Below are 27,418 nucleotides of genomic sequence, written 5' to 3' on the forward strand. Positions count from 1 at the left end.
TATCTATAGCGGCTCCACAGCCACCGTAGTCCTCCATAAAGAAAGCAACAAAATCCCAATAAAGAAAGGCGTCAGGCAGGGAGATACGATCTCTCCAATGCTATTCACAGCGTGTTTACAGGAGGTATTCAGAAACCTGGACTGGGAAGAATTGGGGATCAAAGTGGATGGAGAATACCTTAGTAACTTACGATTCGCTGATGATATTGCCTTGCTTAGTAACTCAGGGGACCAATTGCAATGCATGCTCACTGACTTGGAGAGGCAAAACAGAAGAGTGGGTCTAAAAATTAATCTGCAGAAAACTAAAGTAATATTTAACAGTCTCAGAAGAGAACAGCAGTTTACGATAGGTAGCGAAGCACTATAAGTGGTAAGGGAATACATCTACTTAGAGCAGGTAGTGACTGCGGATCCGGATCATGAGACTGAAATAATCGGAACAATAAGAGTGGGCTGGGGTGTGTTTGGCAGGCATTCTCAGATCATGAACAGCAGGTTGCCATTATCCCTCAAGAGAAAAGTGTATAACAGCTGTGGCAGAAACCTGGAGGCTTACGAAAAGGGTTCTACTTAAATTGAGGACGACGCAACGAGCTATGGAAAGAAGAATGATAGGTTAAGGAATAGGAAAAGAGCAGATTGGATGAGGGAACAAATGCGAGTTAATGACATCTTAGTTGAAATCAAGAAAAAGAAATGGGCATGGGCAGGACATGTAATGAGGAGGGAAGATAACCGATGGTCATTGAGGGTTACGGACTGGACTCCAAGGGAAGGGAAGCGTAGCAGGGGGTGGCAGAAAGTTAGGTGGGCGGATGAGATTAATAAGTTTGCAGGGACAACATGGGCACAATTAGTACATGACCAGGGTAGTTGGAGAAGTATGGGAGAGGCCTTTGCCCTGCAGTGGGCTTAACTAGGCTGATGATGGTGATGATGACACTGGAAGTTGTAAAATGCCATCTTAGGCACCTTTTAGCAAAACAGTTTTTCATGACGGTTCATTATTGGAGGAGGTTTAAGACATTAACTGTCCTGTTACCATGTGCTAGGAGGCGAGCGTCACTGCTAATGGAGACACTCTCTCCTTTTGCCTCAAGTAGCATCCACACGTGGTGTCCCTTTCTTGCCTTCTTCTATACCAGAGCTGAGGGTCCGCATTACTGTCACATGGCAAGCCCTGCCTGCTTTTTTCTTTATTCTCTTCCTTTTCTTGTTGCGCGGTGCAATCACAGCAATGGCATTTGACCTCTCGCATTGGACGATTAACCGAAGTCACTTGTCATGGGGAGTGACGTAGCTAGCACTGTGCTTTATGCAAGTGCATTTGTGCGCGTTACCTTGACTCTTTGGCTGAAAGCAGAGGTTCCCTGAGAGGAGGGTGGGCAGCATTTGGTTTGATATTTCAGCTGTTTTTGTGGTGCCCAGTGCTGCAATACTTTGCACACATGATTGTAAGTGGGTGATGTACACACTGCGCTGACCCGCCACGGTTGCTTAGTGGCGATGGTGTTGGGCTGCTAAGCACGAGGTCACGGGATCAAATCCCGACCATGGCGGCCGCATTTTGATGGAGGGTGAAATGCGAAAACACCTGTGTACTTAGATTTAGGTGCACGTTAAAGAACCCCAGGTGGTCGAAATTTCCGGAGTCCCCCACTACGGCACGCCTCATAATGAGATAGTGCTTTGTGTGATAGTGACCCCATAAATTTTCTTTAACACTGCGCTTGTCTGTTCAACATGGCTAAATGTGGGGAACGGCCCTTTAATATCAAATCGAGTTTGGAATCTTTCGGAAACAAAACATGAGAAGCACAGAAGATGTAAAATATTGATAATCTGAAAGTTTCTTCAAGAAGAAAGTCAGGTGATAGATGTATTCTGTACATTTGGTAACTGGTAAATGGTACATTGCACCATGGACTCAACACACATACCAGGGGATAAGCTTTCAAAGCATTTGTGGAAAATATGTTCTCTGGCAGCTTCAGACCACAGCTGAGGTAGTGGAAAACAAGACAGCCACACATTCTTAGTACTCTAAATTTATTGTGCTTTTTATAGAAAAATTCTAACCATATATATTCCAGCTAACTATTTAAGGAGACTAATTTTAGAGACACACATCTGAACTTTTAGAGGTATGTGTTTTGTGGACATTTTCATGGGATCTACAGTATCGGTGAAATATGCATTAGAGTTTCTGTGTAATCGCTTTCACAGTTAACAAGAGGAAGTGCTAAATCTTGCTTAAGACTTCGTAAAAGCAAAGATGCAGTGACATTTCAGTACATAAGAATACAGTAAAAGCTCGTTAATTCGAACTTACAGTTCATTCGAACTGACACCCTAGTCCCAGCACAGCCCTGTGTACTTGATGGGGGAAAACTCCAGATAATTCAACTGTGTCGGTATCCACAACGGTTAATTTGAACTGGGAGCCCCTGGTTTACAGCCCCTGGCTTGCATGGCTAGCGCCATCTGTGTGTCTGAGAGCGTAACTTCATGGCCACGGCGAACAGCTGTTTCCATGGTGCCTGCAAGCGCTCCGTCTTGCATGTACCTGTGCCATTCGGGTAGCGTGCGTGCACGCTGCTGCGACAGCTATTTTGCTTCCACAGTGGGCGCTGCCGGCACCAGTGCTCCAGCGCATGTTTATGGAGTCGCGACAGAAGAAACGCAAGCTAATGCATATTACCGATTACTTTAAATTTTAACGCGACAGCGTTAAGGAGCTCGTGTCGCAGAAAAGCCGGTGTCGTCGGCGTCGACGGCGTTGGCCGTGCGCGATAAATCCCAGCAGGCACTTCATGAATAAAAAACAACTTGCAAGATGGGCTGGGTGGGAATCGAACCAGGGTCTCCGGAGTGTGAGACGGAGACGTTACCACTGAGCCACGAGTTCGATGCTTCAAAGCGGTACAAAAGCGCCTCTAGTGAACGCGGTGTTGCCTTAGAAACGAGCTGTTTCTAAGGCTCAGGCATGCGTCGCTTGCTCAGGCGCACATTTCGTTGTCGCGCCGAACGCTGCGTTGCTCGACGCTCACCACGTCCGATGCGGGGCGCGTAGTCGCTGCGCCGTAGCGCGTCTTACACCCCTTGGCGGGTCGACGGGAACGCTGTCGCCTTCCACTCTTGAAGGCGAAGCTTAAGCGTCCTCCAATTTTTGATTGCGTTAACCCTGCCCTGTAAATAAACATGTTTTGGAGCACAAATAATGCATATATTTCAACATTAAGGCTCGCTGCTTACATGAATGCATGTCTGTGCTTGTTTCTGGCATACAATTGACTGAATAATTTTGTTCGCTGTTCAAGCTCCATGAACTTAATTTACAAAATCACCTGCCACAAACGTGTAGTAGCGCCTAATTCATGATAACGAGTCCAGAGGTGGCTTCGTTGGGCTTTGCCCGCGCAGCGAGGCACGATGGCCCTTCATTCTGGCGCCCTCCCGCTAATTTTAACTCTGCCTAATTCGAACAATTTTATGGTCCTCTTCAAGTTTGAATTAACGAGCTTTTACTGTATCTTACTTTATACAGGCTATACCTTAAGCATCATTGCCAAATAGAAAAAAATAGGGGGGGGGGAGAAGCCCAGAGGCAATCTTGCCAAAATCTATCAAAGCCATTAAATTGAGATTTCGATAACAAATGTGCCTCATAGTCAGACCATGGCTTGGCATCTAAAACCCCAGCATTGAATAATTTTAATCTAAAATTATAGCGTTTCAGAAATAGCAGATGCAAGTAGCTTGCACATACTAAATCAACCTTAGCGTACCAAATGGCATCGATGGTACAGCACAAGTACATAACCTTACCGTTTTTTGAAACACGATGGGCAATGAACAAGTGAAGTGCATCACGTGAGCAGTCCGGATATTCGAATGGATTGACAAGACCCATTCTAAAGTGCAGTTCTGTTGTAATGTAAACACAGTCATCGCAAGGTGACCACAGGTTTATTGCTTTATTTATATGTACCGCAGCTCGCATGGGCTATATAGCAGGAGTAGGAAAAATGGAGACAATTTGTTAATACATGTGCCACAAACATAATAAGAAGCCATCGTAACATGCACATAGTAAACACATATTTATATAGTTCAGTGTAGAACAGTAAATAAGGAATATCCAGTAAGAAGTACTACACAAACTAAGTTACAGCCTAAAAGTATGAGAACAAACGAAGCGCAAAAACATGCACTACAACAGCATGAAGTGTCTTCAATAGGTTGTAAGAACTGGGATAGATGCAAAGATCAAGTAAGCACAATGTACAGCAAAGTACATTTTCGTATATATATAGAAAATTGAACCTCTATGTAACGAACCTCTATGTAATGAATTCCTGGATTTTACAACATTTTTCAATTCCCCAACACATCCCCCATTGAATCCCATGTATAGGCGACCTCCATGTAACGAATGCGTTGGGGCGGTTGACCTTGATGTAACGAATTTGCGGCGCAGATCATCGAGCTGTATCTTGTAATGTTTTGCCCAAAATTCGACCACACAGTGCGCAACTTTAATGAATATTGATTAAGTAAGTTTTTATATCAAAAGGTAAAGTAGACCGCGAGCAGAACGCTTGCAATCGCAGCAAACAAGCAAACCTCGGTGATGATGATGGTGTTGAGCGCCGCTCCGTAGCAAGCGTAGCAACTTCTAAGTTTTCATTTTGTAGCTTGACACTAGGTGGCACTACTATAACAAATTCTTTGTTGTGTCTTGCGGCCGTGCTTGCGGCACATTTATGATAAGCCTTCTTCGTTAGCGTGTTGACGTGCATGTGCAGGTGTGTGTTTACGGTGTCTGCTCATTGCTATGAGTTCCGCTGTGAGGAAACGCAAAGTTTTGTCGCTTGAAGATAAGCTCTCGATTTTGAATGCGGTTACCGCCGGCGAAAAAAAGGAGAATGTCGCTGCCCGTTTCAATATACCAGCCAGCTTCCTGTCAACCATTCTTGCTGCAGAACAAAGCATCCGCGCTGCGATGGAGTCGGGCACAAGTGCCAAGAAGAAAAGAATGAAGACGTCGATGTATGCTGATGTGGAAAACGCCATGTTTGCATAGTTTTGGACAGACGAGCACAAAACGTGCCCATAAGTGGCGCAATTTTGCAGCAGAAAGCCATAGATTTTGCTTGCATCCTGGGCTCTGACGACTTCAAAGCGAGTAACGGCTGGCTACAAGGATTTAAAAGCCAGCACAGTGTCGTCGGAAAGGTGATATCTGGCGAGTCTGCCTCCGCAGACAGCGATGCTGCTGCCTCGTGGGTGGCTGAGAAGCTTCCCGGCATTTTCAGCCGCTATGAAGCTGCCGACATTTATAATGCTAATGAGACGGCCCTGTTTTATCAAATGTTACCGAGCTGCACATTGTCACTAAAGGGCGAAGACTGCCGCGGTGGAAAGCAAACTCCGCGTGACGGTTTTGCTTTGCGCCAACACTGATGGCAGCGACAAGCGAATCCCGTTGGTTATTGGCCGCAATACCCGACCCAGATGTTTTAAAGGAACAAGGCGGATGCCAGTAAAATATGTGGCAAACTCCAAAGCGTGGATGTCGTGGGCAGTTTTTTCCGACTGGCTGAAGAAGCTCAACCAAGATGTCAAGCGACAAGGCCGCAGCATTTGTTTGCTGCTTGACAACTGCTCCGCGCACCATGTGGAAGGCCTACAGCTTTCAAACGTCGAGCTGCAGTATTTGCCACCTAACTGCACTTCTCTCATACAACCCTTACACAAAGGGGTTATCAACAGCTTTAAATGCTGTTACCGCCGTCGATTGATACAAAAGATGCTCCTGAACATCCACCTTGAACGGCAGACGAAAGTGGATATCTACCAAGCAATCCAAATGCTTGCTGCGTCGTGGCAAGAGGTCGGATCACAAGTGATCGCCAATTGCTTCGCCAAGGCTCAGGTAAATCAGGCTATTCAAGCTACAGTCCCTGAAGACGAACCTTCAAGCCCACCCGAGGTCGCAGAAGCGTGGGATGAACTACGCATGAACGGTGGGGTGCCCGACGGTGTCGAACTGTGCGACTTTTTGTTTGTGGACAACGGCGCCGTGTCTATGGAAGAGATGACTGATGCGGCACTTGTGGAAAACGTTAAAGATAGCCTTGAAGGTGACGGTTCGCCAGAGCCTGATACGTTTTGTGCGGTGCCTACCGCGAGGGAACTGATGGATGTGGTGGACGTTCTGCGCCATTTCGTCAGCTCGCAGGATGATGAAGCAGCCCTGGATGCCTTAGTTTCCTTGGAGCGCCGAGTAGTGGCTTTGATCGGGCAAAAGCAGCAAGCGAAGATTACGCAGTTTATCTCTAGTAAATAAATTCTTTGAATGGTGAGTTCACTCACCATTCAAATAAATAAATGCGACTGGTATCTGTCGCATTTTTATTTCGTTTTGGCATGATCCTTACCAGTCTTAACCTGAAACTGCATGTAACGAAAACCTGTATATAACGAAAAATTACGAACTTTTTTCAATTTCTTTATATCCAGGTTTGACTGTATATATATATATATATATATATATGAGCCTGATAGGGTGTGCCACCACACTTACTTTTGTTGTAGCATGGACTCACGTTGGGCTCCATTTGTGCCTAGCCCCTGCAGGTGTCTCCCCTGTCAGCAGAGGTGGACAGCACTGTGATTCTGAGCCCCGACCCCAGCTCGGGTGGCGAGAGTGTCCAGGGGGACTCTGCTGGCATGCAGGCTGGCAGCAGCACACCATCGTCCAATGGAGGAGGTCCTGGCTCAGCCAAAAACTCCTCTCCACCTCCGTCCCTCGCAGCCACGCCCCTGCTAGTGGACAAGCAGGTGCGCTCCCATTTTCTTGCTCAGCGCATTCACTGTGGGGTAGCACCTTTAATGTGAGACAGGGTTCTCCCCATTGTGGGTGACAGGGGAAATGCCACCCATTACTCCGGTTTACAGTTACCATGGTTTCTATTTCTTTTTTTCTTCTTGTAGATTTCCAGGTGCACCTTTTATCACATGGGGAAACATTCGAAAAAAATCTGACGTAGAAATTGAGAAAGTTTCATTTTTTAGTGTGCTCACAATGAAAATCGCATGATGAATTGAGCTTTGGGAGGTACCAGCACACCGTGAATCATGCAGCTTTCCCTTGGCGCCATCTTGGCACCATTCTAAAGTGGGAGAGAGGTCCTCCCTCGGCAGAGGCCCTCTCATCAAGAGGCCCACCTCTCAAATTTCTGGGGAAAACCCTGATGTGAGAGCATTCCTTGCCTAACCCCACTCACTTTTGCCTGGCTGGCTGGGTATGGCCTCAAAACTATGGCCTTGTGAAAAAGATATGCAAAATTTAGCCCCCATGAGGAATTGAACCTGGGCCTGCAGCGCTGTAAACAACTACCCTCGGCAATGCTCTAACAATTGATGAGGGGGAGGAATTCTGCGTATTTATTTATTTATTTATTTGTACATACTGCAGCCCCATAGGAGGGCTATTGCAGGAGTGGGTAAAAACAGTGTTGAACAAAAATAAAGTGAAATCAACAATGACTCTTACAACATCGTTACAATCGTTTACAAAATCTTACAAATTGTTTTCATCGATTCATAAAAAGCAAAGACACAGCAATACGCACACATAAAGTATAAACTAAACCTGATTTAAGTAGTTACATATACTGGTTTTCATAGACAGCACTTTCGAATTCGTTTATCGGGAGTGAACGAAGGCAGCCAGGCAAGGAATTCCATACTTCTATTGTGCGGGGAAAGAAGCTGTACTTGAAGGTATTTGTACGGGCATAGAGAGGGTTAAGATTAAGCTCGTGGAAATTACGCGTGCAAGAAGGCTTGGTGAAAGATATGCAAGCTGTGCTTGAAGTGTGGTATGACTTGTTAAGTATGTTGTGCAAGAATTTTAATGATTCCACATCACGACGTACTGAAAGTAATGTTAGATTCAGCGTAGGGAGGGCAGACGAGGGTGAAAAATAGCGGTCATACCGATGTAAAATGAAACGGACGGCTTTTTTCTGAACTGCTTCTAGTTTGATTATGTTGTTTTGGTTATGTGGGGACCAGACTGTAGCGGCATAATCGATAATGGGGCGAACAAGAGTTTTATACATTAAAAGTTTAGTTGCCTTCGGAGCCTTTTGCATAGTACGACGCAGGTATCCAAGCTGTTTTAGGGCCTTTGAACATGTTTGGTCAATGTGTGTAGTCCATGAGAGATTGTGAGTAAATGTTACGCCAAGGTATTTGTATTGTCGAACTCTGGTTAAAGGTGATCCATTCAAGGAATATGTCGCAATTACAGGTGCTGCTCTTTTCGTGAAGGACAAAACAACCGTTTTTTTAAAATTAATGTTCATTTTCCATTTTTCACACCAAGCACTGAAAGAGACAAAGGAATCATTTAATCGCTGAAAACTATTCGGGGAATCAATCACGTCGTATAAGACGCAATCGTCAGCATAAAGACGAATATTAGAGGAAACATGCTTTGGGAGGTCATTGACATAAATTAAAAACAATAAAGGACCAAGGACGGATCCTTGAGGAACCCCGGAGCCTACTTCAAGTATGGATGACCTTGCATAACTAAAGTCGACGTATTGGGACCGGTTAGAAAGAAAACTAGCGATCCAATTGACCAGATGGGAATTTTTTAGTATTGCATTTAATTTTTGCAAGAGGTGAGAATGAAGTAATGAATCGAATGCTTTAGAAAAATCAATGAAGATAGCATCAATCTGATTACCTAGATCCAACTGGTAAGCGATGTCATGGGTGAAGTCGGTTAACTGCGTGATAGTACTGAAACCACGTCTAAAGCCGTGCTGGACATTAGTTAGAATGGTGTTGGACTCCAGAAAATCTATTATGTGTTTGTAAATAATATGTTCCAGTATTTTGCACGATTGGGAAGTTAAAGAAATTGGTCTGTAATTCATTATGTCTGTCTTCCTGCCGGTTTTATACAAGGGTATTACTCTTGCAAGTTTCCATGATGAAGGAACGATTCCTGTATCTAGAGACTTATTGAATATAATTTCAATATAGCGTGATGTCCATTGTGAATAGCGAAGTAAAAAGGAATTAGGAATGCCGTCGGGGCCACTAGACTTTTTTGTGTCTAAATTTAATATCAAATTAAGAACGCCATTAACATCAACGGAAATGTTGGAAATAGAAAGATCTGAATCATTATCGAAAGCAGGGCAGACATGGGAATAGTTTGCATACACCGAATGGAAATATTCATTGAATGCATTGGAGATGCGTGCAGGATCTTTTATAGTTTCATCATTGATGGTAAATGAAGATGAAGATTCAGTAGTAGGCATGACAGAACGCCAGAACTTCCGAGGATTATTTCTTAGTAATCCTGGCAGCTCGGTATGAAAGAAAAAATCTTTGGCCGTATTCATTTTCAAATTCAGTTCCTCTTTGGCAGAGGTGAATCTAGCAATTGCATCAGGGTCATTACTGCGTTTTGAGCGTCTCAGTCTTCTAACGCGGCGTGATAACTGCAAGATTTCTCTAGTCATCCAAGGAAGGGCACGATTTTTTTTCTTACTTTTTAACGGAACAAAGCGTCGAATACACAGCTTTATAATGTTTTCAAATTGGCGAACTAATGTATTCACGTCACAATCTTTACTAAGTGTGCAAAACGATTCAAAACGTTCTGATAAGACATCAAGAGTAGACGTGTCGTCAGAGCGATTAAAGTCGAAAAAAGTTTGAATTTCGGCCCGCGGTTTACAAACTGTGCAGTTTAGCGATATAAACACTGCCCTGTGATCTGAAATTCCGTCAGTAATTTCACACTCAGACAGCTTATCAACAAGGTCTGAACTAATGAACACTAGGTCAAGAAGTGTGTTTTGTCTTGTTGCGCCATTGACTACTTGTGTAAGCCCAAAAGATAAAGAAAAGTTAATTAGTTCGCTACCTAAACGACTGTGATGCGATAGTGAGGGCCAATGAATATCTGGTGTGTTAAAGTCTCCCATTAGAATTAAGCTAGATGCATGAAAACTGTGCGTGTTGATGTAATCAGCTAGAAGAAAAATGTTATCAGGTGAGGAGGCAGGTGGATGGTAGAAAACAGAGACTATGATTGTTTTTTTGCCTAGGTATAATTTACACCAAACAGACTCAAGATCTGCTGGAGGACAGATAACTGAAAACTTTAAGTCCGATTTAAAAAACAGGGCGACACCGCCTCCCCTGCCAGTTTTGCGGTCTGATCGGACAGCTACATAGCCGGGTGGAGTGATTTCAGAGTCATATATGTGATCGTGAAGCCATGTTTCGGTGACACCAATGAAATGAGGGGAATAGGAGGCTACCAAGGAAAGAAACAGCGGGAACTTATTTACCAGACTTCTTGCATTAAAATTCAAGAAAGTAAGCTTGTAAGAGTCGCGAATTTGTCAAGGTGAAGATGACGTGGCCGGGAGAGTGTTGTCAGAAGGGCTGGAATTATTCACTACTGTGTTTACAGCGAGACCTGAATCGTCAACTAGGGCATTAGCTGCATCATTCCACCTGTAGCGGACACCATTTATAAAGACATGGTCATAACGCAACCTCACCATAGAGCCATGGTCACGAAAAGAAGAGGTTGCTGCCCATAGCTTTTTGCGAATGGCACGTACATTAGCAGAGTAATCTTCAGTTATGTAAAATTTTGTTCCTTTCAGCTTTGAGACAATTTTCATTATTTCTACTTTGTTCCGAAAGTCTAGTACTCGTAATATAACTGGGCGCGATCTACCTTCACGTTTGGTGCCAATTCTGTGACAACGTTCGATGGGCGGGCATTCAATTTGAAGTTTCTCTGTGAAAACTTTGTGTACATTAGACAAAAGGGTATCTGTGTTTTCGGCATTGTGTTCACCTAGTCCATGCAAAATTATATTGTTGCGTCTCGAGCGATTTTCAAGGTCATCATTCTTTTTAATTAGTTCCGAAACGGCCCGAGATAAAGAGCGTACGTCAGAACCGGAATGGTCAAGTGAGACTCTAGGATCAGCGCTAGTTTTTTCGAGAGCGGCCACACGGGATTCCAGAGCGTCAAAACGCTTGTTAACAGCTTGCTGAAAAACCTTGATGTCAGCGATGTCACGAGCAATCGTTTTTTGCCCAGCCAATAGTTCTGTCAGCATTCCGGAAATATTGTTCATGTCATTATCAGGTTCAGCAGATGAACACGAAGTTTCGTCTGAATTACCGGTGTTACGATTAGTCTTTCTCGTGGGACCGGGATTTAATTCAACATCACCGCTAAGGACAAGCCGATTTGCGCAGAACAGTGCATGCATAAAACAAGACAAAAAGCTCTGTGGGCAAGAGAGCAGCAGCAAACAACGATCATCTGATCTCAAACAATGAGCGTGTTTAAAGTAACGTACCTGCACGAAAAACAAGACGCGATTAAGCATCCTGTTGGTGCTGCTGCAGTCTTGCCCACTGACGAGGGAAGCCGGGTCCGGGACTTTTAAGCGTTGTGTCGATGACGTCATTGACAAACAGCATGCTCCTATTGGGCCGTCCGATGACGTAACATGTAAGTTGGAACCATATGGCGCGACGATAGGACCACTATCGCACTTGCCAAAGCTGTCACACGGGGAGGTGACAGGGCAGTTCGGAGGTAGACCATCATACGCGGGCACAGGCTGTAGCTTCAAATGCAGCGCAGGGTCAACGGACGCATCCACTTCGAAGCACCTCGAGGAAAGGCCAGCATTGAAGATTCCGCGTGAGCAGCAAAGAAACTGCACGAAAAACAAGACGCGATTAAGCATCCTGTTGGTGCTGCTGCAGTCTTGCCCACTGACGAGGGAAGCCGGGTCCGGGACTTTTAAGCGTTGTGTCGATGACGTCATTGACAAACAGCATGCTCCTATTGGGCCGTCCGATGACGTAACATGTAAGTTGGAACCATATGGCGCGACGATAGGACCACTATCGCACTTGCCAAAGCTGTCACACGGGGAGGTGACAGGGCAGTTCGGAGGTAGACCATCATACGCGGGCACAGGCTGTAGCTTCAAATGCAGCGCAGGGTCAACGGACGCATCCACTTCGAAGCACCTCGAGGAAAGGCCAGCATTGAAGATTCCGCGTGAGCAGCAAAGAAACTGCACGAAAAACAAGACGCGATTAAGCATCCTGTTGGTGCTGCTGCAGTCTTGCAGTATCATACTTCAGCAAGCACCACTTTGTAATAGATGTCTTGGGCACAACAGGTGAAATGAACAATGATGTAGTGGAGTCTGAACAAGGTATGTAACTTAGATGATTATCGTAGATTACTTATGCAGAAATTTATTATGGTTTCGGCTCTGGCGCATCCCAGCCAACTAGTAGGTTACACGTCAAATCTTTCAGACGGAGTGTGAATCACCAGTGAGTCGCGTGCCTTTGCGTCTCTCTCTAGAGCTCCACAGAGATGGCTCTGCCGAGTTTGCGATTGGAAGCAGCAGAAATGTTTCTCCTGAGTTAACTTCTCGCAGTGGAATTGCTTCCACATGACAGAAATGACCTGTGGTTTCACAGCTCCCCAAGGGCAAATAGCTGCCACGACATCCAACGGTGAACCATGCTACAGTGACTGTGTGAAGCTTAATTTCGAACCCAACGTATAATTGTTTTTTTGAAAGCTTGAAATTGTTTTGGCTGTGTCTGTCCGACTATTCCATCGCTCAGCCATCATCGTCATAATTTCCTCTAAATCCCTGTGACATTGCCATCAGGCCACTTCGCAAGAAACCAACTTTAGCCACTATGTAGTGCCATTGGAGTTCAGCTAATGCATCTGCAGCAGATACTGTAGAGCATGTCGCTCTACAGGATCGTTTCCCCCAAAAATCTCTTGCCCCAAGAAGATCCTCACCCCAACCCCAACCCACCCCAACCCAGTTCCAGAAATCTAAGCATAACTGCACTGAGGCTGCTTGTCATTGTCAAGCAGCTCAGACATCGGAGGCGCGCGCTTCCCTACTAGAACGCCCACGGATTGCGGAATGTGAATGATGCAAATCCATGAAATCAATGAACCAATGAACATTGAATAATTCGGACATATGTATCATAATGAAGCATAATGCACATAAGACAGTTCCTCTTCAACAGTGTCATTCCTGCTGTACATGTCACCAGCTCACACACGTTGCCACTGTGGTTGCCATTTTGCTTCTGAAGTTCTAGCCAAACAATGCTTTGCATCATGTTGAGCTGAAGTAGTGTTGTGGCTGCAGGAATTTCTATATATTGCCTCCCGCTCACTCCAAATTCAACCTCTTTTCCTAACAGAAAATTATCTTGCAGATGCAGTGCATCTTCGTATTTATTCATTACATCATTACATCGTCACATTCATTCATTATTCATTAACTCAAGCCGGAGCATTGGCTGTCAACTCAATATTTATGAGTTGATTCGAAAGGAGCCAGTCCCATCTATGACTGGAGGAAACTTAAAAAGTACCATATTAGCACTGGCACAATACTTGGCTATACAGTGAAAAACCAGGTTGTGGAGCCTTCTTGTAGAATGTGTGACTGCCATCAGCCACAAATTCTTTTGTCACCTTAAAGTGCTTATATGCAACCAGGAGATTAGATAGAATAATCTGTACTTGTCAGTATTTGTAAATGTTGGCTGGCTTGTAATGCTCGAGGATATTCGGCCGCTTCTTTTGCAGCCACTGGCTGACTGTGGCACATTGGCTGGCATTAGCTCGCCACACACCACTTTCCTGGCATTATGGTGCTTTAGGCCTTAAAGGCTTAACCTATGCTGCCACCCACTGCTTGCCTTCATGTTGTTGCAGCCAAGCAGGCATGCAACACTTTGAACTTATGCTGCAAGGCTGTTTCTTCATATTCGAACGTTCTGTGCCTTGGAGAACATAAGGGCATAATTTTGACCACATCTTTGTGTGTAGCATCTTTGTGTTGTGTTTGTCTGTATTGGAGGCATGTGTGGCGTGTATGGTTACGTTGCACTCAAGCACAGTGTGAGACAGTGTGCCAGCAGTGACGCCTGCCAGGGTGCTCAGGAACTAATAGTGCACGCTTCGGATAATCGGTGGCAGATGACGACTGATGATACAGCGGTGGAATTTGGCCATCGTGTAGAGTTTCTTTGGCAGGAACAACAGTGCTGTGTGATAGGCAGAGTTACTATGCTTCCATTGTTCTTTATCAAATAAAGGTTTGTTACCTCAACAGTTTAAAAACACTTCTGGTAGGCCACTCGTTGAATTCCTAAGCGAATTGAAGATGACATCCTGTGACTTCAAGTGACAAGAAAATCTGGAGTGTTCCAAACTGAGCGCTACATCCATTCTCTTTGCTACTACACGGCCTGTAAGCTGTTCTCTTTGTCCTACAATAAAAGGACATTGTATTTGCTGCTGTACTCTTACTGTCATTGCTGTGGGGTGCAAATGTTGCAGACTGAGGACTCACAACAGCACCGATGATGCCATTGATGTAACCAATTGGACGAAAGAACAGACCACATACACACTGCTTTCCATTTTTGCTTACTTGCTACTCTTACCACATGGATCCCTATTTGGAAGGCTCATAATTAGCTACACCGCATCTGCTTTCTTGCATAATTTTGCAGGGTGTTGTGAATTTAGTGCGGCGAAGTCCAACGCCGCGAGAAACCACATGTAAATGACTTGTTTGACCACTGGCACTTGTGGTATAGCTTCCATTTAATGCCTCAGATCTTCTTTCATGGCACTGTAGAAATATCAGGACATAGAAATTGTGGATAAACACACTTCACTATATTTAGCCTAAAATTACATCATGTGCAATGGACATGAAGTTATGAAAAGTACAACAACTTCTTGCATTGAGGATTTCGTTACGTTGAAGTTCATTAGCATATTGGAATTTAACTTTGCGTCATCGTACTTGTGGCACTTTTGTTGCCCATTCTCCATCAAGCGTCCGTTTTATCCTGTTGTTTTTCACCACGTGTTGCGATGTCGGCTTAGTGGCTTAAATTCATGTCTCAGTAGCAGGTTGAAGAATTTGCTCAAAATCCTGACTTTCTTGTTCACGTGCGGTCGAGTGCCTTGCTTTTGTTTTTTTTGTTTCAGGCTCGGTGTTTATGTTTCTCTTGGTGTCCTTCTGCATTGTTCAGCCTTGCCAGTGGCATGCTGACACATGACGTGCTACTACTTGGAGCTACACCGCACCTGCCTTCTCGTACCGTTTTGCAGGGTGTCGTGGATTTAGTGCGGCGGAGTCCAACGCCGCCGACCCAGGTCGTGTTCCCACCGAGGGGAGGGATGTCGGCGTTTCCAGGCATGCTCCCTGACGTGGCACTCCACTCGATGATGCCACCCGTGGCTGCCAAGCCACCACAGCTGCCACCTCCTGTGGCGCTCGCCGGGCCTCCAGTGACAGCACCCGCAACTGGCCGTGTTGTTGCTGACGCCCCAGGTGACAAGATGAGTGAGTGTGCCTCATTTGGTTTTATTTCTCGTGAAAAAAAAAAAATGGTAACAACTAGTTTTGCTGAGGAAAACCTCGAAATGAGGTTGAATACATGTTATTGGGCACACATAATTCCCTATCTACTCCGTGGCGAGAAAGGTGTGATGACTTTCATTATCATCAGTCTATTTAGGTCTATTGTGGGATGGTCTTTCTAAGTATCCTGTTACTTTTGCTCACTGGAATGTGGTTTCATCTTATGCTTGTAGGTTTTCTAATCTCATCACTATCTAATCTTCTGCCACTATGGATTGCGTTTTCCTTCCCTTGGCACCTGACCTGATATGCTACTGTTTATCAGCTGTACATGATGATACTGCAGTTATTGCTCGTAACCTCAACTAGAACATCACTAGAACATCGGCTATCAATGTCTCTTCTCTAGTGTACATTGACATTTATTTTCCCATGTCATAGCTGCATGCTTATAATGTTCCATTATGTTATTCATTTCACGTGTATAGGTGGTGGTGTTCAGTAATGATGAGTGTGCAAGCTTAAGTTGCGATGTCTCAATTTGGATTAGCCATGCAGTGATCAGCTCTGCCGTGAAAGTAAAATATTCATAGGATGTTTGGAACTTCAGCTGAGGGCTGGTTCTTGTTCTTTCCTTTTTTTTCTGTAGGAACTTGGCAAGCACTTGGAAGGACAAGAGAGCTTTTATTGTGATTTAGCTCAGAGGTGACATGAAGCAAAGCCTGCAGATTATCTTCTTGTGCTACGAAATTAATGTTCATAAACGATTTCTTTAGATCCACCCTTACTTTGTGGATTTCTGTAGAACTTGCCTGGTTATACAGTTCATTCAACCTTGACAAAACGAACTAAGTAAAATTGGCAATTTGCTTCGTAATATTGAAGTTTCGTTGTTTGAAATTCAACTTCTTATGCAAATAAATGCAGTCGCTGATCAATATTTTTTGCATGGAAAGGTGCCACAGGATTTTCTGAATTATCGGTCAATCGAAAAAAAAGCAAATTTGAATTAGAAAACAAATCATTTTCATGAATTTGGGAGTTGGCGATGAATGATACGGTTTCGTGCCATGTCGACGATATCTTCACATCAGCGGTACAAATTAAGCGAAGCCAGCCACGCTTTCGCGTGTGCTCCGTCTCCGCGGCTGGGCTGATAGCGTCATGCACACTGGGACGATGCTATCATGAAAATATCATGAAAAGCGCCAGCAGCGGGCAGCGAATTCTTTGTCTGCCTCTCCCTCCAACGGGACACCGAAACTCGAGATTACCCAACCTTCAATACTAAGCGCGTGGGAGGACAGTTTACATGATGCCAAGCTTGCACACGCGGCAGATCACCTCTAAAGCGGGGTGTTCGGGTGCATATACTCTCAGCTGCGCTTACAGTCGTGCATTACTGCGAGCTAGCTCCCCTCCCCCTCTTTCGCTTTGCTTGGGCAGGGTGGTGGGGGTGGCGGCACTCGGGAAGCCATCGTCTTTCTGGTCTCACCCTCGCACACTCTCACTAGCACCTGAGGCACAAAGTGCGTGGGGCGCGATAGGATCTTATGACACTTGGACTTTATACCGAATATGATGCGGCTCCACGGCTCCATTTCAGCTGCCGCTCTTGTTGCCCGCAATTTGAGAAGTGTTGAGAAATGCAGTTGCAAGCAGCCCTTGTAATTCAATCATTTGACCACCTGCGTCTTTGGGAGTTTTCATTTATTGTCTCAGCATTCCGTTGCTGGGAAGCGATTTCGTTATATTGAAATCGCATGCAAACGCACTTCGTTATATTGAGATTCTAAATACATGCTGTGCTGTGAACAAGAGGTTATGAAAATTTAAATACTTCATTATATCAAGGTTTAACTGTACTCACACACTGTCATGAGTTTTGTTGTGTCTCGTGGTCAGTCTGGTGAGGCCGTCAATGCATATAGGTCTCTCTTGTTTTTGTTTAATGGTGTTAGGTGTAAACACTGCTGTGTGCTAACCAAAACGCTCAATTTTGATCATCAGCAAAGCATACAATGGAAATTGTTGAACACCTGGTTCACACCCTTTTTCAGTGACTTAATGTTGATAGTGACAATGCATAAGAGCTGCCACGATCTCACAGTTGAAATTGCAGCACCAATAATGAAGCTGCATTTCCTGTACAACCTCTTGGGCTTCTGTGTTAAAGCATCTGTGAAGCTTGTGTCCCTTCATGATGACACGTAGCTTCGGTAGCTAGATTGACAAAAAGAGCCGAGTGCTCTAGTAATCTGTGTCTGGCAAGGCACGTACTATGCGTTCGCTCTAGAGAAGAACTACTGCAGATTTAGGCAGCCAGCATAGAAAATGTGTTTGCATACAAATACAGATGTTGGTGCATTTCGTCGGAGTAAAACTTTGAGTCATACCGTCTTTTTTTTTTTGCCATGTGTTTAGTTCTCACACATTTATGCCAGAAGTGGGCCACGCTTATCTGTGTCTGTGTACTCTAATCTTATGAAAGGTGAGTGATACACGTCGTTCTTGGTTCGCTGCACATCTCCTAGCGATTGTTTGTGCCTTCGGCGGGTATCTGTGAAATAATCACCGGCTTATAAATTAAAAGGACACTAAAGGCAAATATTAAACCAAGCAACAGTACTAGAATAATGCTCGAAAATGTCTAAGGCATCAGTATGCATCAGAACAGAGTTTCAGTAATCTAGAAATTGAGGGAAATGCAGAACACGATTTGACTCGACCAGGACATTCAAGTATAGCCTGATGATGTAGTGACCTTTAATTATAATTATTTCAGTAGTGCTCAGTCATGCATAATAAAAAAGATTATTTGATTGCATTATAAAATGAAAGAAAATGGTACTTGTTGTGCTCCTATTTGATTCTTAGAAAAAGGTATTGTTTGACATTACTCTTGACAACAATGCGAGTGGTAAAAAGGTTTCGTTTTCGCTGGACTCTGCGCCACCCATGTGTTTGTGTTTCAGTACTTTCGTTATCACGTAGTGCTGCGCTTGTTTTGCTGGCTTTCGAAACTTGCATAAGCTCCAAGTAGCAGAGAATGAGGCTCATCAAAACAGGCGTCGGAAGATTGTGTTTATGATTCGGCACATGCTTTCCCTTCCTCTTTCGCACCGTCGCTTCTGTCTTGGCTTGGTTTCTGGCGTATGCGTTTACGTTTTGCAGAAGAAACCATAACACTGGCTGTCGGGCACTGTTTTACTCACTGACGGCAGTAAAGGGCAGTGATAGCATTTCCAACATTGAGACACCCCGCTCGGGGATGAGTCATTTGAATCGTGCTGGAGGTATGCAGACACTACAGAGGATATTTTCACTTAAACAAAGTCCTTTTGTGGGATGAAACGAGTGCTGCAAGGTTTCTGCAGTGATATTTTAACAGTCCACCTTGCTATAATATTTCCCTTTAGTGTCCCTTTAACCTGTGAAGCAGTAGACAATCTGTCTGTTTTTGATAGAAAATTGTGCTTTCTGTCCCTGGGCTTGAGGACCAACTTTCTCTGTTGGCATTCTACAATCTTTTGTAGGTGTCCGCTTGCTGTGGGACTTCCTGCAGCAGCTGCTTAATGACCCCGAGCAGAAGTACCGCTACTGCATCACGTGGAAGGACCAGGCCAAGGGCGTCTTCAAAATAACTGACCCGCACCGGCTGGCCAAACTCTGGGGCATGCAGAAAAACCACCTGAACATGAACTTCGACAAGATGTCGCGTGCCATGCGCTACTACTACCGGGTCAAGATCCTCCAGAAGGAGCCTGGCGAGCGACTTTGTTACAGGTAGTACTTTGTTTTGCCTTGCAATAGCAAGCACTGAAGGCTACTTTTATTATCACATTAGTATCTTTATGTTGCAGACTCGCCGCGGTGGCTCCTAGATTGGTAGTTTAGGAGCGATTGCATTGCGCTGCTGAGCTTGAGGGCGTGAGTTTGATACCGAACACAGTAGCCACATTTCAGTGGAGGCAAGAATGCAAAAACACTTGCACACTTGGATTTAGGCACATGCTGAAGAACCCCTAGGGATCAAAATTAATATATGTCCTCCACTACGGCAGGGCCTGGCAAAGATACTTCGAAATTGTATCATGATATTGTCATATAGTAGTGACGGTTGAGGACACAGCAAGAAAACTGTGAATGGTGAAATGAGCGTTATTGGGCGAACCTGTGCCCAGAAAAACAGGCTACACTCAATGCTCAACGAAAACGCCGAACACAGTCGGCGATCGTTGAAAATCTGATCAGCGGGTCAAGCGCGTCGGCTTTTATACATCAGTCGTCGAATGTTCCAGAGTAATCGCTGGGACCCGCGTGCCTTCCACAAAGTTCTACATTATTCACGTCGCGCACACATGTGATCAGATTACACAAGGTTCGGTCACAGAAAGCCGATGGAAGCATCGATAACATTCCAGAAACTTCCAATACATACAGGCGCGACCTGCACTGTGCGATAACATTTGTTAGGCAGTGAAACGTGGTCGCCTGATAAAGGTAGGCAAGTACACGTGTCAATATGGTACAGGATACTCAGGCAACAAGTATTTGAGATACGGATGCAAGATACTACTGCAGTTATTGCATCCAATGCGATACTTTTCACTTTTGTCGTAAGATGCTTTGATACATTAGCAAATGTTTTATTATCGAACTATATAATACTTGCTTGGAAATGTCTTAACTCTGACCAACCTTGTTTCAATTGAATGAAATGTTTGCTGTTTCAAAGTTTTCCAAAGTAATATTTTCATTTGGGAAGAATTTATTGGGGTTGCTTTAGCTCCATAACATGACAGCTCTTTCTTGATACGCTGCGCTATCGGTGGGTTTTGGTTATTGCTTTTGTAATTGATAGCTCTGCTTGCCGACCAGCTAGTGGGTCGCCATCTATTTAAAATTTTGGAGTTTTACCTTCTCGAGTTTTTCCACCCACTGCCTCTTAAGGGCTCTCGCAGAAAGATAAAGGAATGTCGCTGCCTTTACTTTTTCTCGGGTGGCTTTGTGGCAGCAGTACCAGATTGAGAAGCGGAGTTCAGCGAACGTTTATAGTTTCACACGGTGGTGTTGCGATAGCAGTATTTTGATCTTAAGACGCGTGATACATTCTATCATGTATCAGAAATACAGATACTGATACACGTCTTGCCAGATGTATCATGATAAGGATATGAGCTACCCGAAGGGTATCTAAGATAGTACCTAAGGTACATGCATCTTCGATACTGCCCAGAACTGCATTATGGCGTGCCTCATAATGAGACTGTGGTTTCGGCATGTAATACCCCAGAATTTTTCTTTATTTACAGCAATAATGTTCATTATGTTTGCAAACACTGCCTTCATGCAGCGTTGGCTTTGAGGTATTTAACTACTTGAAGGCTCACCATTAAACAGGGTTAGCAGTGTGTTCTCATTTAGCGTGACTAAGTACTGCAGTGCTCCATGAGTAAGATTCAGCTGTGACATTCTAGTCTCCATTTTTGGCCGAGAGAAATTTTCCAAGGGCTGGTCGCAAGATACTCATCTGAAACTTGTTTCTGGTAAATGATGCTGGCAGTTAAGATATTTTTATGCCGAAAACTGTGGTACATAGGTTCACATTTTGAAATTATGATTTGTGTTTAGAATAATCAAGGCGTTTGTTGTGGTTAAATGGCATATTGCAGCCGTTATTGTCCAGACATCTCAGCTTCTCTCCTAGTCTTGCCATGAGTGAAATTGTCCACAATTTGAAGCGATCGCATCCTTGTCATTATGGGAATCTTTGATGTCTAGTAGTGCAGTGAAGGCAATGCATAATGCAGATGTCCCAAGTACATCTCAATGATTGAGAAGTTATATGTGTGTGCATAATTACACATATGTGCCCCATCACAACGAACAGTACAGATATTGTTCAGTGTAGTTGAAATTGGTTCATTTGGCAACTAGCTCAGAAATAAAGGGAAATGTGTCCACGAAGACCAAGCAGTGCGACTAGGTGACCTAATGGGGATCGCTAACACCCATTCATCACTGGCCTTTGAACCATGCACAAGCCACAGCTGTGGGTGATGCAACACACAACATAAAAAACTATTTCGTTTTACGTGCCAAAACCAGTCTGATTATGAGGCACGAGGTAATGGGGCACTCTGGATTAATTTCGATAAACTGGGGATCTTTAGTGTGCACCTAATGCATGGTACACAGGTGTTTCTGCGTATTGCCTCCATCGAAATGCGGCCGCGATGGCTGGGATTTAATTCTGTGACCTCGTGCCTAGCAGCACGGCTCCACAGCCGCTTAGCCACCACGGTGGGTGGTTCTGTATTGCCAAAACCTGTGTGCGCACACTGTTGTGGACAGAGATGAAGATTTGGCCCATGCAGAAAAGACTGAAGGCTTTGAAGTAGAATTTTGGCAGCCATGAGTGCAAGCTCACCTGGGTTCTCGGAAGTGGCACAACCGTACACTGTTACAGATTTGGCGGCAAATCAGTTATGTGGAAGGCCACAAGGTGGAGCAAGGTTCATGAAAGGAGAAAGGTAATACACCAGACTGTAGTAGAAAACTATGAAGGAAACCCAAAATAAGTTTCTCAGAAAGAACGCTTTGCAGTCGAAGGAAAATTCGTCCTTCTCTGGGGATTGAACGTGGGACGCCTTTCTGGGGCGGTTGCTGTACCATCTTAGCTACTCTAGTGGCTACCATATCAGGGTGGGGTCAAAATAACCGACAACTCGAAGCAGATGGACACTAAATGGGACAAATCAGTTCCGTGGAATCCCAAAGGTGGGGCAAGGTTCATGAAAGGCGAAATCGTCATCCACCCGAATATAGCATGAAACTAAGAAGATTTGGTGGGAGCACGGAATGCTCAGAGCTTTTCTCAGAGTGACTGACATGTCCCATGAGCATTGAGTATGACTGCACTTTCATCCTTGCCAAAACTTAAATTCTTGGGTTTTACATTCCAAAAGCACAATCTGATTATGAGGCATGAGGTGTGGGCTAAGATTTAGGGGCACGTTAAAGAACTGCAGGTGGTCAAAAATTAATCCTGAGTACACAAGCATTTTTGTATTTTGCCCCCATCGAAATGTTGCCCCTGTGGCAGGGCTTAGCAGTGCATTACCATAGCCACAGGGCTACTGCGGCACCTCTGCTCCCTGCCTGTCTTTGATGACTTCTTAATGGTAGCCCCCCCACTCACAAAAGAAAATGTGGTAATTCTGCATTCATGGCTGTCAACATCCTGCTTGTAAGTGAAGCCTTCATACTTTCTGCACTGCTCACACCCTCACCTTTGTCTGCGGCAGTATGCAGTCACACTGTGAATCGTTTCAGCAAACTCTTTTCTTTCTTGCCAAAGAAATTTGCCCCTTTTTTCTCTCTGTCTTTGGTTTCAATACAGGTTTCTGCGGCCACCCACGGAGCTACGGTACTGCAAGCAGCGGTCGCTTTTGGAACGAACAGTGTCAGACGCCGCTGCAGCCCGCGAGGGAGAGGAAGAAGAGGCCTCGAGCGCCCTAGACATGAGCATCAAGGAAGAGTGCCTTTCGCCCTGTATCGAGAACGACTGAGCACACACCTCCCGTGCCTTGCTTCCTTTCTTCGTATACGGTACCTGCTGCAAATGGCTGTGCAGACATCAAGCCTGCCTTCCCCGTCTTGAAAGCCACCGAGTGCCTCCTACGGCACACACTGCAAGCCCTCTCCTTGGTGCCTGATGAAAAACAGCTTATATGAACGCACCCTCAGCTTGTTTTTTTTTTTTTACTTTTAGCCGAGACAGTGTGTGACAGTGATAATCTGCATGGTGGTAGAGAGCTGCATCGCCTAGCGTGAGGTGACAGCACAAGAATTGTCCTTCATCATTGTCCCCATCTGTGCGAAGCATTGTAAAGGTCCCTACAGTCCACTCAGGTGTTTTGTGTTGCGTCTCCCATGGCATTGGTGATCTTGTAGCAGTGGTGTCAAGATAGCGCCCCGGTGTCGTGTGCATAATAGTGGACGCGGCGTTTTTTTTTTTTTCTATTTCTTAGTGTTACATGCCGTGTGCAAGGATGCGGTCTCACGAGGAAGTACCCTTAGTGTGTATGGGTCCGCAAGTCGATTGCGACAGCAGCAACCACCGGACAACAGTGGTGACTTTTCCAAGACTTTGGTGGTGACGTAAAGCACAATTGAGTGAACAGCGTGTTTCGCTTTGCACATGCGCATCGCTGTGACCGGCATCAACCGTCCTGTGAAGCAGACACACTGAACAGACGCAGTGGGACACCTTTGCTGTCCACTTTGTACAAGGTGAATGTATGCACATCGTGTGTACATGCATGTTTGTGTGTGCAAAGATTTGTACAGTGCCTTGAGAAGCCATTGCAAGCTTCCACATGGATATATTGCTCATGGTGCCATGCGGTGGCACTGTCCATACAACTACATGACAGGTGTGACATGATGTGACACAGGATTTTCAAAGTGACCATTTCGGGCTCTGCACGTTTGGATTCTGCACTGCTGATATATTGAGGTGTGCAGTTGTCTTATATGAGTTGCATTTTTTACACGGGATAGTTTGGCTGTGTGTAGCTATCTTCACGGGACATGCTGATCTCAATGGCAATAGTTAGCTACATTGGTTCGAGGCTAGTGCGGAAGATGTGTGATGTGCCATTCATTCGCTGCTGAATTGTTGTGTCCCAAAAGAATGGATTTGAGATTTCAAAGACAACTGCGCTCAAAGCCAGCTGCTATGTGGGTCAGCTTTTTCTTTTTTCTGTTTTTAGCGAGCAAGTTTTTATCCTTGTTTTTGTTTTGTTTTCTTCTCACAAACCATAAAAAAAGAATTAATCCTAGCAAATCATTCTTCTACCCTTCATGTTGTTTCTCACGGTCATCATTTGCTTAGGTTTGCACTTTTGGCATCGTCACCCATGATAATGGATTGCGAAAGACAACTGCAAGAGCATTCATGATTAGCATTCGTGGTTCACTTGTACATGATTTGTTGAGTGCTGTGCTTGCATTGTGCCTAGCTGCAATGTGCATTGCGCAGTTGCATTGTGCTGAGTTGTCCTCAGCATCTTTGAATAACTGTTGCCATTGAAGAGCTTTCTTTTTCTCTTCCATCTGCAATGAGTGGAAAGTTCGATAAGAATAATGGAGCACGGAGGTTGGCCCAATGCGAGTTGTGCAATACGCCATATCGTAGACACGTCGTTGCTTCCTGTACTACAAGTTTCTTTCTGCATTTCTGTGTCAAACAATTCATCGATTCATTGTAGTCTCTATGACACTTGCTTTTCTTCACATTTTGCAAAATATACAGTAGACTTTCGTTAATTTGGCCGTGACAGAACCGATAAAATTGGTTTAATTATCTGGTGGTTTTAATTCAACTAGAAGCATAAAACATGCGAAAACACGCCAATTATTCAGTTAGCAGTATTTATCCCGACTCTAAAATGCACCCGAATAAAACGTGTACCCTCTTTTTATGGTTTCGAAGTAGAAAAGTGAAGTTAACATAAAAATGACCTTATATCTTCTAAACAAGGTAAAAATCTAATGCACACCTGATCTTTTAGGAGGAAGAACATAGCATTCCTCCGTTTCTTGCAATAAAATTATGCAACCAGTGAACTTCACCATCGCAGAATGCAAATTTATGTACCTAATGTCCGTCATCATCACTTGAGTGCTTTATCACTGTCTATGAAGAATCGCAACATGATGACTCTACAATATCCATAGTGTTTATGCTATCCTGCATTTATCACAAAACTGCAGCAATTGCCAACAGGATTGTGGCCCATGCCAGACTAGCCATTCCGCTAGCTTGTCCGGAGAATTGCATGCAATTCTCCGGAACACCAAGAACACAATCGGACTTGTTGCCGCTAGCTTAATATGCAAAATAACTTACCGTTGTATGTGTATTCGTGATCAGACTGAAAGCAGCATTGTTACTGTCGGGTAAATATTGTAATAATTGATTGTGAGCTATCATTTTGGCTTTAAAATCTTCTTGGTGCAGGCTGAAAATTTTCGATGAGATAATGTGTTCGAAGAATTTGCTCGACTCTCTAACACAGCGAAGATGGACACTGTTGCTATTGGAGTTAGCAATGTTGTCTTGGGTTTAAGTGTATGCGGGAGGACCAGCCAAGATAAAATCATCCGACTTATGCAAATTCCAGGATCGAAAAAATCTCAGATATATGATCCTATAGATACGTACGAGTGGTGGCCAGGAACTTCGGCCTCAGTCAAATTGACCGAAATGTAGTATTTATCCACAGTTGAATGAACGAAAGTCTACTGTACATGAAAACTGCATCCTTCTTTACTTTTGGATCTTGTGCTGTAAATTATCAAATAGGGAATTTCCAGATTGTCTTTTCATCTTTTCCTGCATTGGGTACCATTATTTTAGATGTCTTGTCTAAGATTGGTGAAGCTGGAACTGCTTGCATACGCTGCACAATGGCTCACTGTTCTCTACATGCCCGCGAGTTGCATTGCAGCATTGGAAATGAAACGGCAGTGAGCAATGACAACACAAGTAAGAGGTATTGTTTTGGCGGAAGCTAGACTGCAGCCAAATTTACTTGCTGTCCTGCCAACTTCTTACCCTCGCATTCTGTTCTTGTCTTCTGGCCTTGCTTTAGTCATTTACAATGTACCTTAATTACCTTAATTGCATTCATTCCCTTCTTCAGAAAGTTATTTTACCTGCCGTGTACACCATGGACCCTGCCTCCTCATCCACTGAGTGTTGCAATTGGCCTTCTGGAAATTCACATTTGATTTCCCTTTCTTAGGTATCGTTTTCATATTGTATACTTATTTGGGCATTTATTGAGATCACCAAGTGTGACAAGGCCTTAAACACTGGCTGAAACATCATCTAATGTTGAACATGTCTTCCATGTTTAGCTCTCTATTTCATGCATGCAGGGAGTGTGTAAGTCATGGCAGAAACGTGATCATGACAGGCCCAGTGCTTGCGCTAAAGAGCTGCTATGAGCCTTAATGAGCTGTGGTGTGATTAAAATCGTCATGGAACATTTCAAGAGTGTGTTGTGTGGTCATGACATTGCAAATATTTACACTGTTGCTTATGACTTGCATTACAGTCCTAATTTTTTTTTTTCAAATAGCATAGGGCACGCACACCATTGGCTGGCAAACAAATACAAGCTGTGTTCTCTGTGGTTGTGCTAGCTATACGAATGATGCAATATTTTCAAGTGCAAGTATATGCAGATATCATGTGCAAGCTGTGTGACAGTTACTAAGTGAAGTGATTAGGCAAGTTGTCTATCTCAAGGCGAATACTGATTGACAGTGCCTTCATTAGGTAACTTCTTTCTGTACCAGCTTGAGCCTTCATTGAGAAGGCCCAGTTATGATGTTGCAAAGATTAAATGCTGAATTTTAAGCCATCTCTGAAAATATTGAGATATCTTTAGGAAGTACGAAGCTAATATATAAACATATGGTAACTGACATAAGAGAGTTTCAACACAGTGAAAATTAGTCAGCTTTGTCTGCTAGCTTTCAGTATGCATTGATTTATATGCAACAACTAGTAAAAAATGCTTTGCAGGCATTGGTACAGACGTTGCAGTGGCCAGAGTGACATCATTATCAATGGTTTAATATGGTGTTACAAATGCCATTTCCATAATTTCTTTCCATTTTTGTTTCAAAGCTAAAATTGTGTAAACGCTATAATCCTATGCGAATTTCAACTTCCTGAAATTTCAGTAGTTTCTGAAACTGCACAATTATGTGCTTGCAGTAGCTTTGTCTCACTGATTGTTTCATATAAATTTGGCTGGCAAGCCTCAAAGTGACATCTCCTGTTCTTGCCCAAGAAGTGTGGAGAACATGAC

The 27,418-nt window shown here is 44.2% G+C and overlaps 2 protein-coding genes across 5 annotated transcripts in view; one reads left to right on the top strand and one right to left on the bottom strand.

Annotated features, from left to right (window-relative positions):
• The window catches only part of aop (ETS variant transcription factor anterior open), a 167,257-nt gene extending 140,664 nt beyond the window's left edge, over nucleotides 1-26,593 (top strand). For 3 of the 4 annotated variants that reach the window (XM_050184985.3, XM_050184984.3, XM_050184983.3), the window contains exons 6-9: nucleotides 6,637-6,849; nucleotides 15,272-15,506; nucleotides 19,061-19,310; nucleotides 22,930-26,593. In XM_050184985.3, the coding sequence (XP_050040942.1) occupies nucleotides 6,637-6,849; nucleotides 15,272-15,506; nucleotides 19,061-19,310; nucleotides 22,930-23,098 (867 nt within the window). In that variant the 3' untranslated portion in view covers nucleotides 23,099-26,593. The remainder of the gene's footprint in view (nucleotides 1-6,636; nucleotides 6,850-15,271; nucleotides 15,507-19,060; nucleotides 19,311-22,929) is intronic. The other variant, XM_055074512.2, reaches the window with a different exon arrangement.
• Nucleotides 9,740-12,191, bottom strand: LOC126532218 (uncharacterized). The gene has a single exon (XM_050179884.3). It carries the CDS (start codon nucleotides 11,907-11,909, stop codon nucleotides 10,452-10,454), a length of 1,458 nt encoding a protein of 485 aa, XP_050035841.3. The 5' UTR covers nucleotides 11,910-12,191; the 3' UTR covers nucleotides 9,740-10,451.
• Nucleotides 26,594-27,418: the final 825 nt, after the last annotated feature.

Source organism: Dermacentor andersoni, chromosome 4 (assembly GCF_023375885.2).
Source record: "Dermacentor andersoni chromosome 4, qqDerAnde1_hic_scaffold, whole genome shotgun sequence".
In the NCBI taxonomy this organism is placed as follows: domain Eukaryota; kingdom Metazoa; phylum Arthropoda; class Arachnida; order Ixodida; family Ixodidae; genus Dermacentor; species Dermacentor andersoni.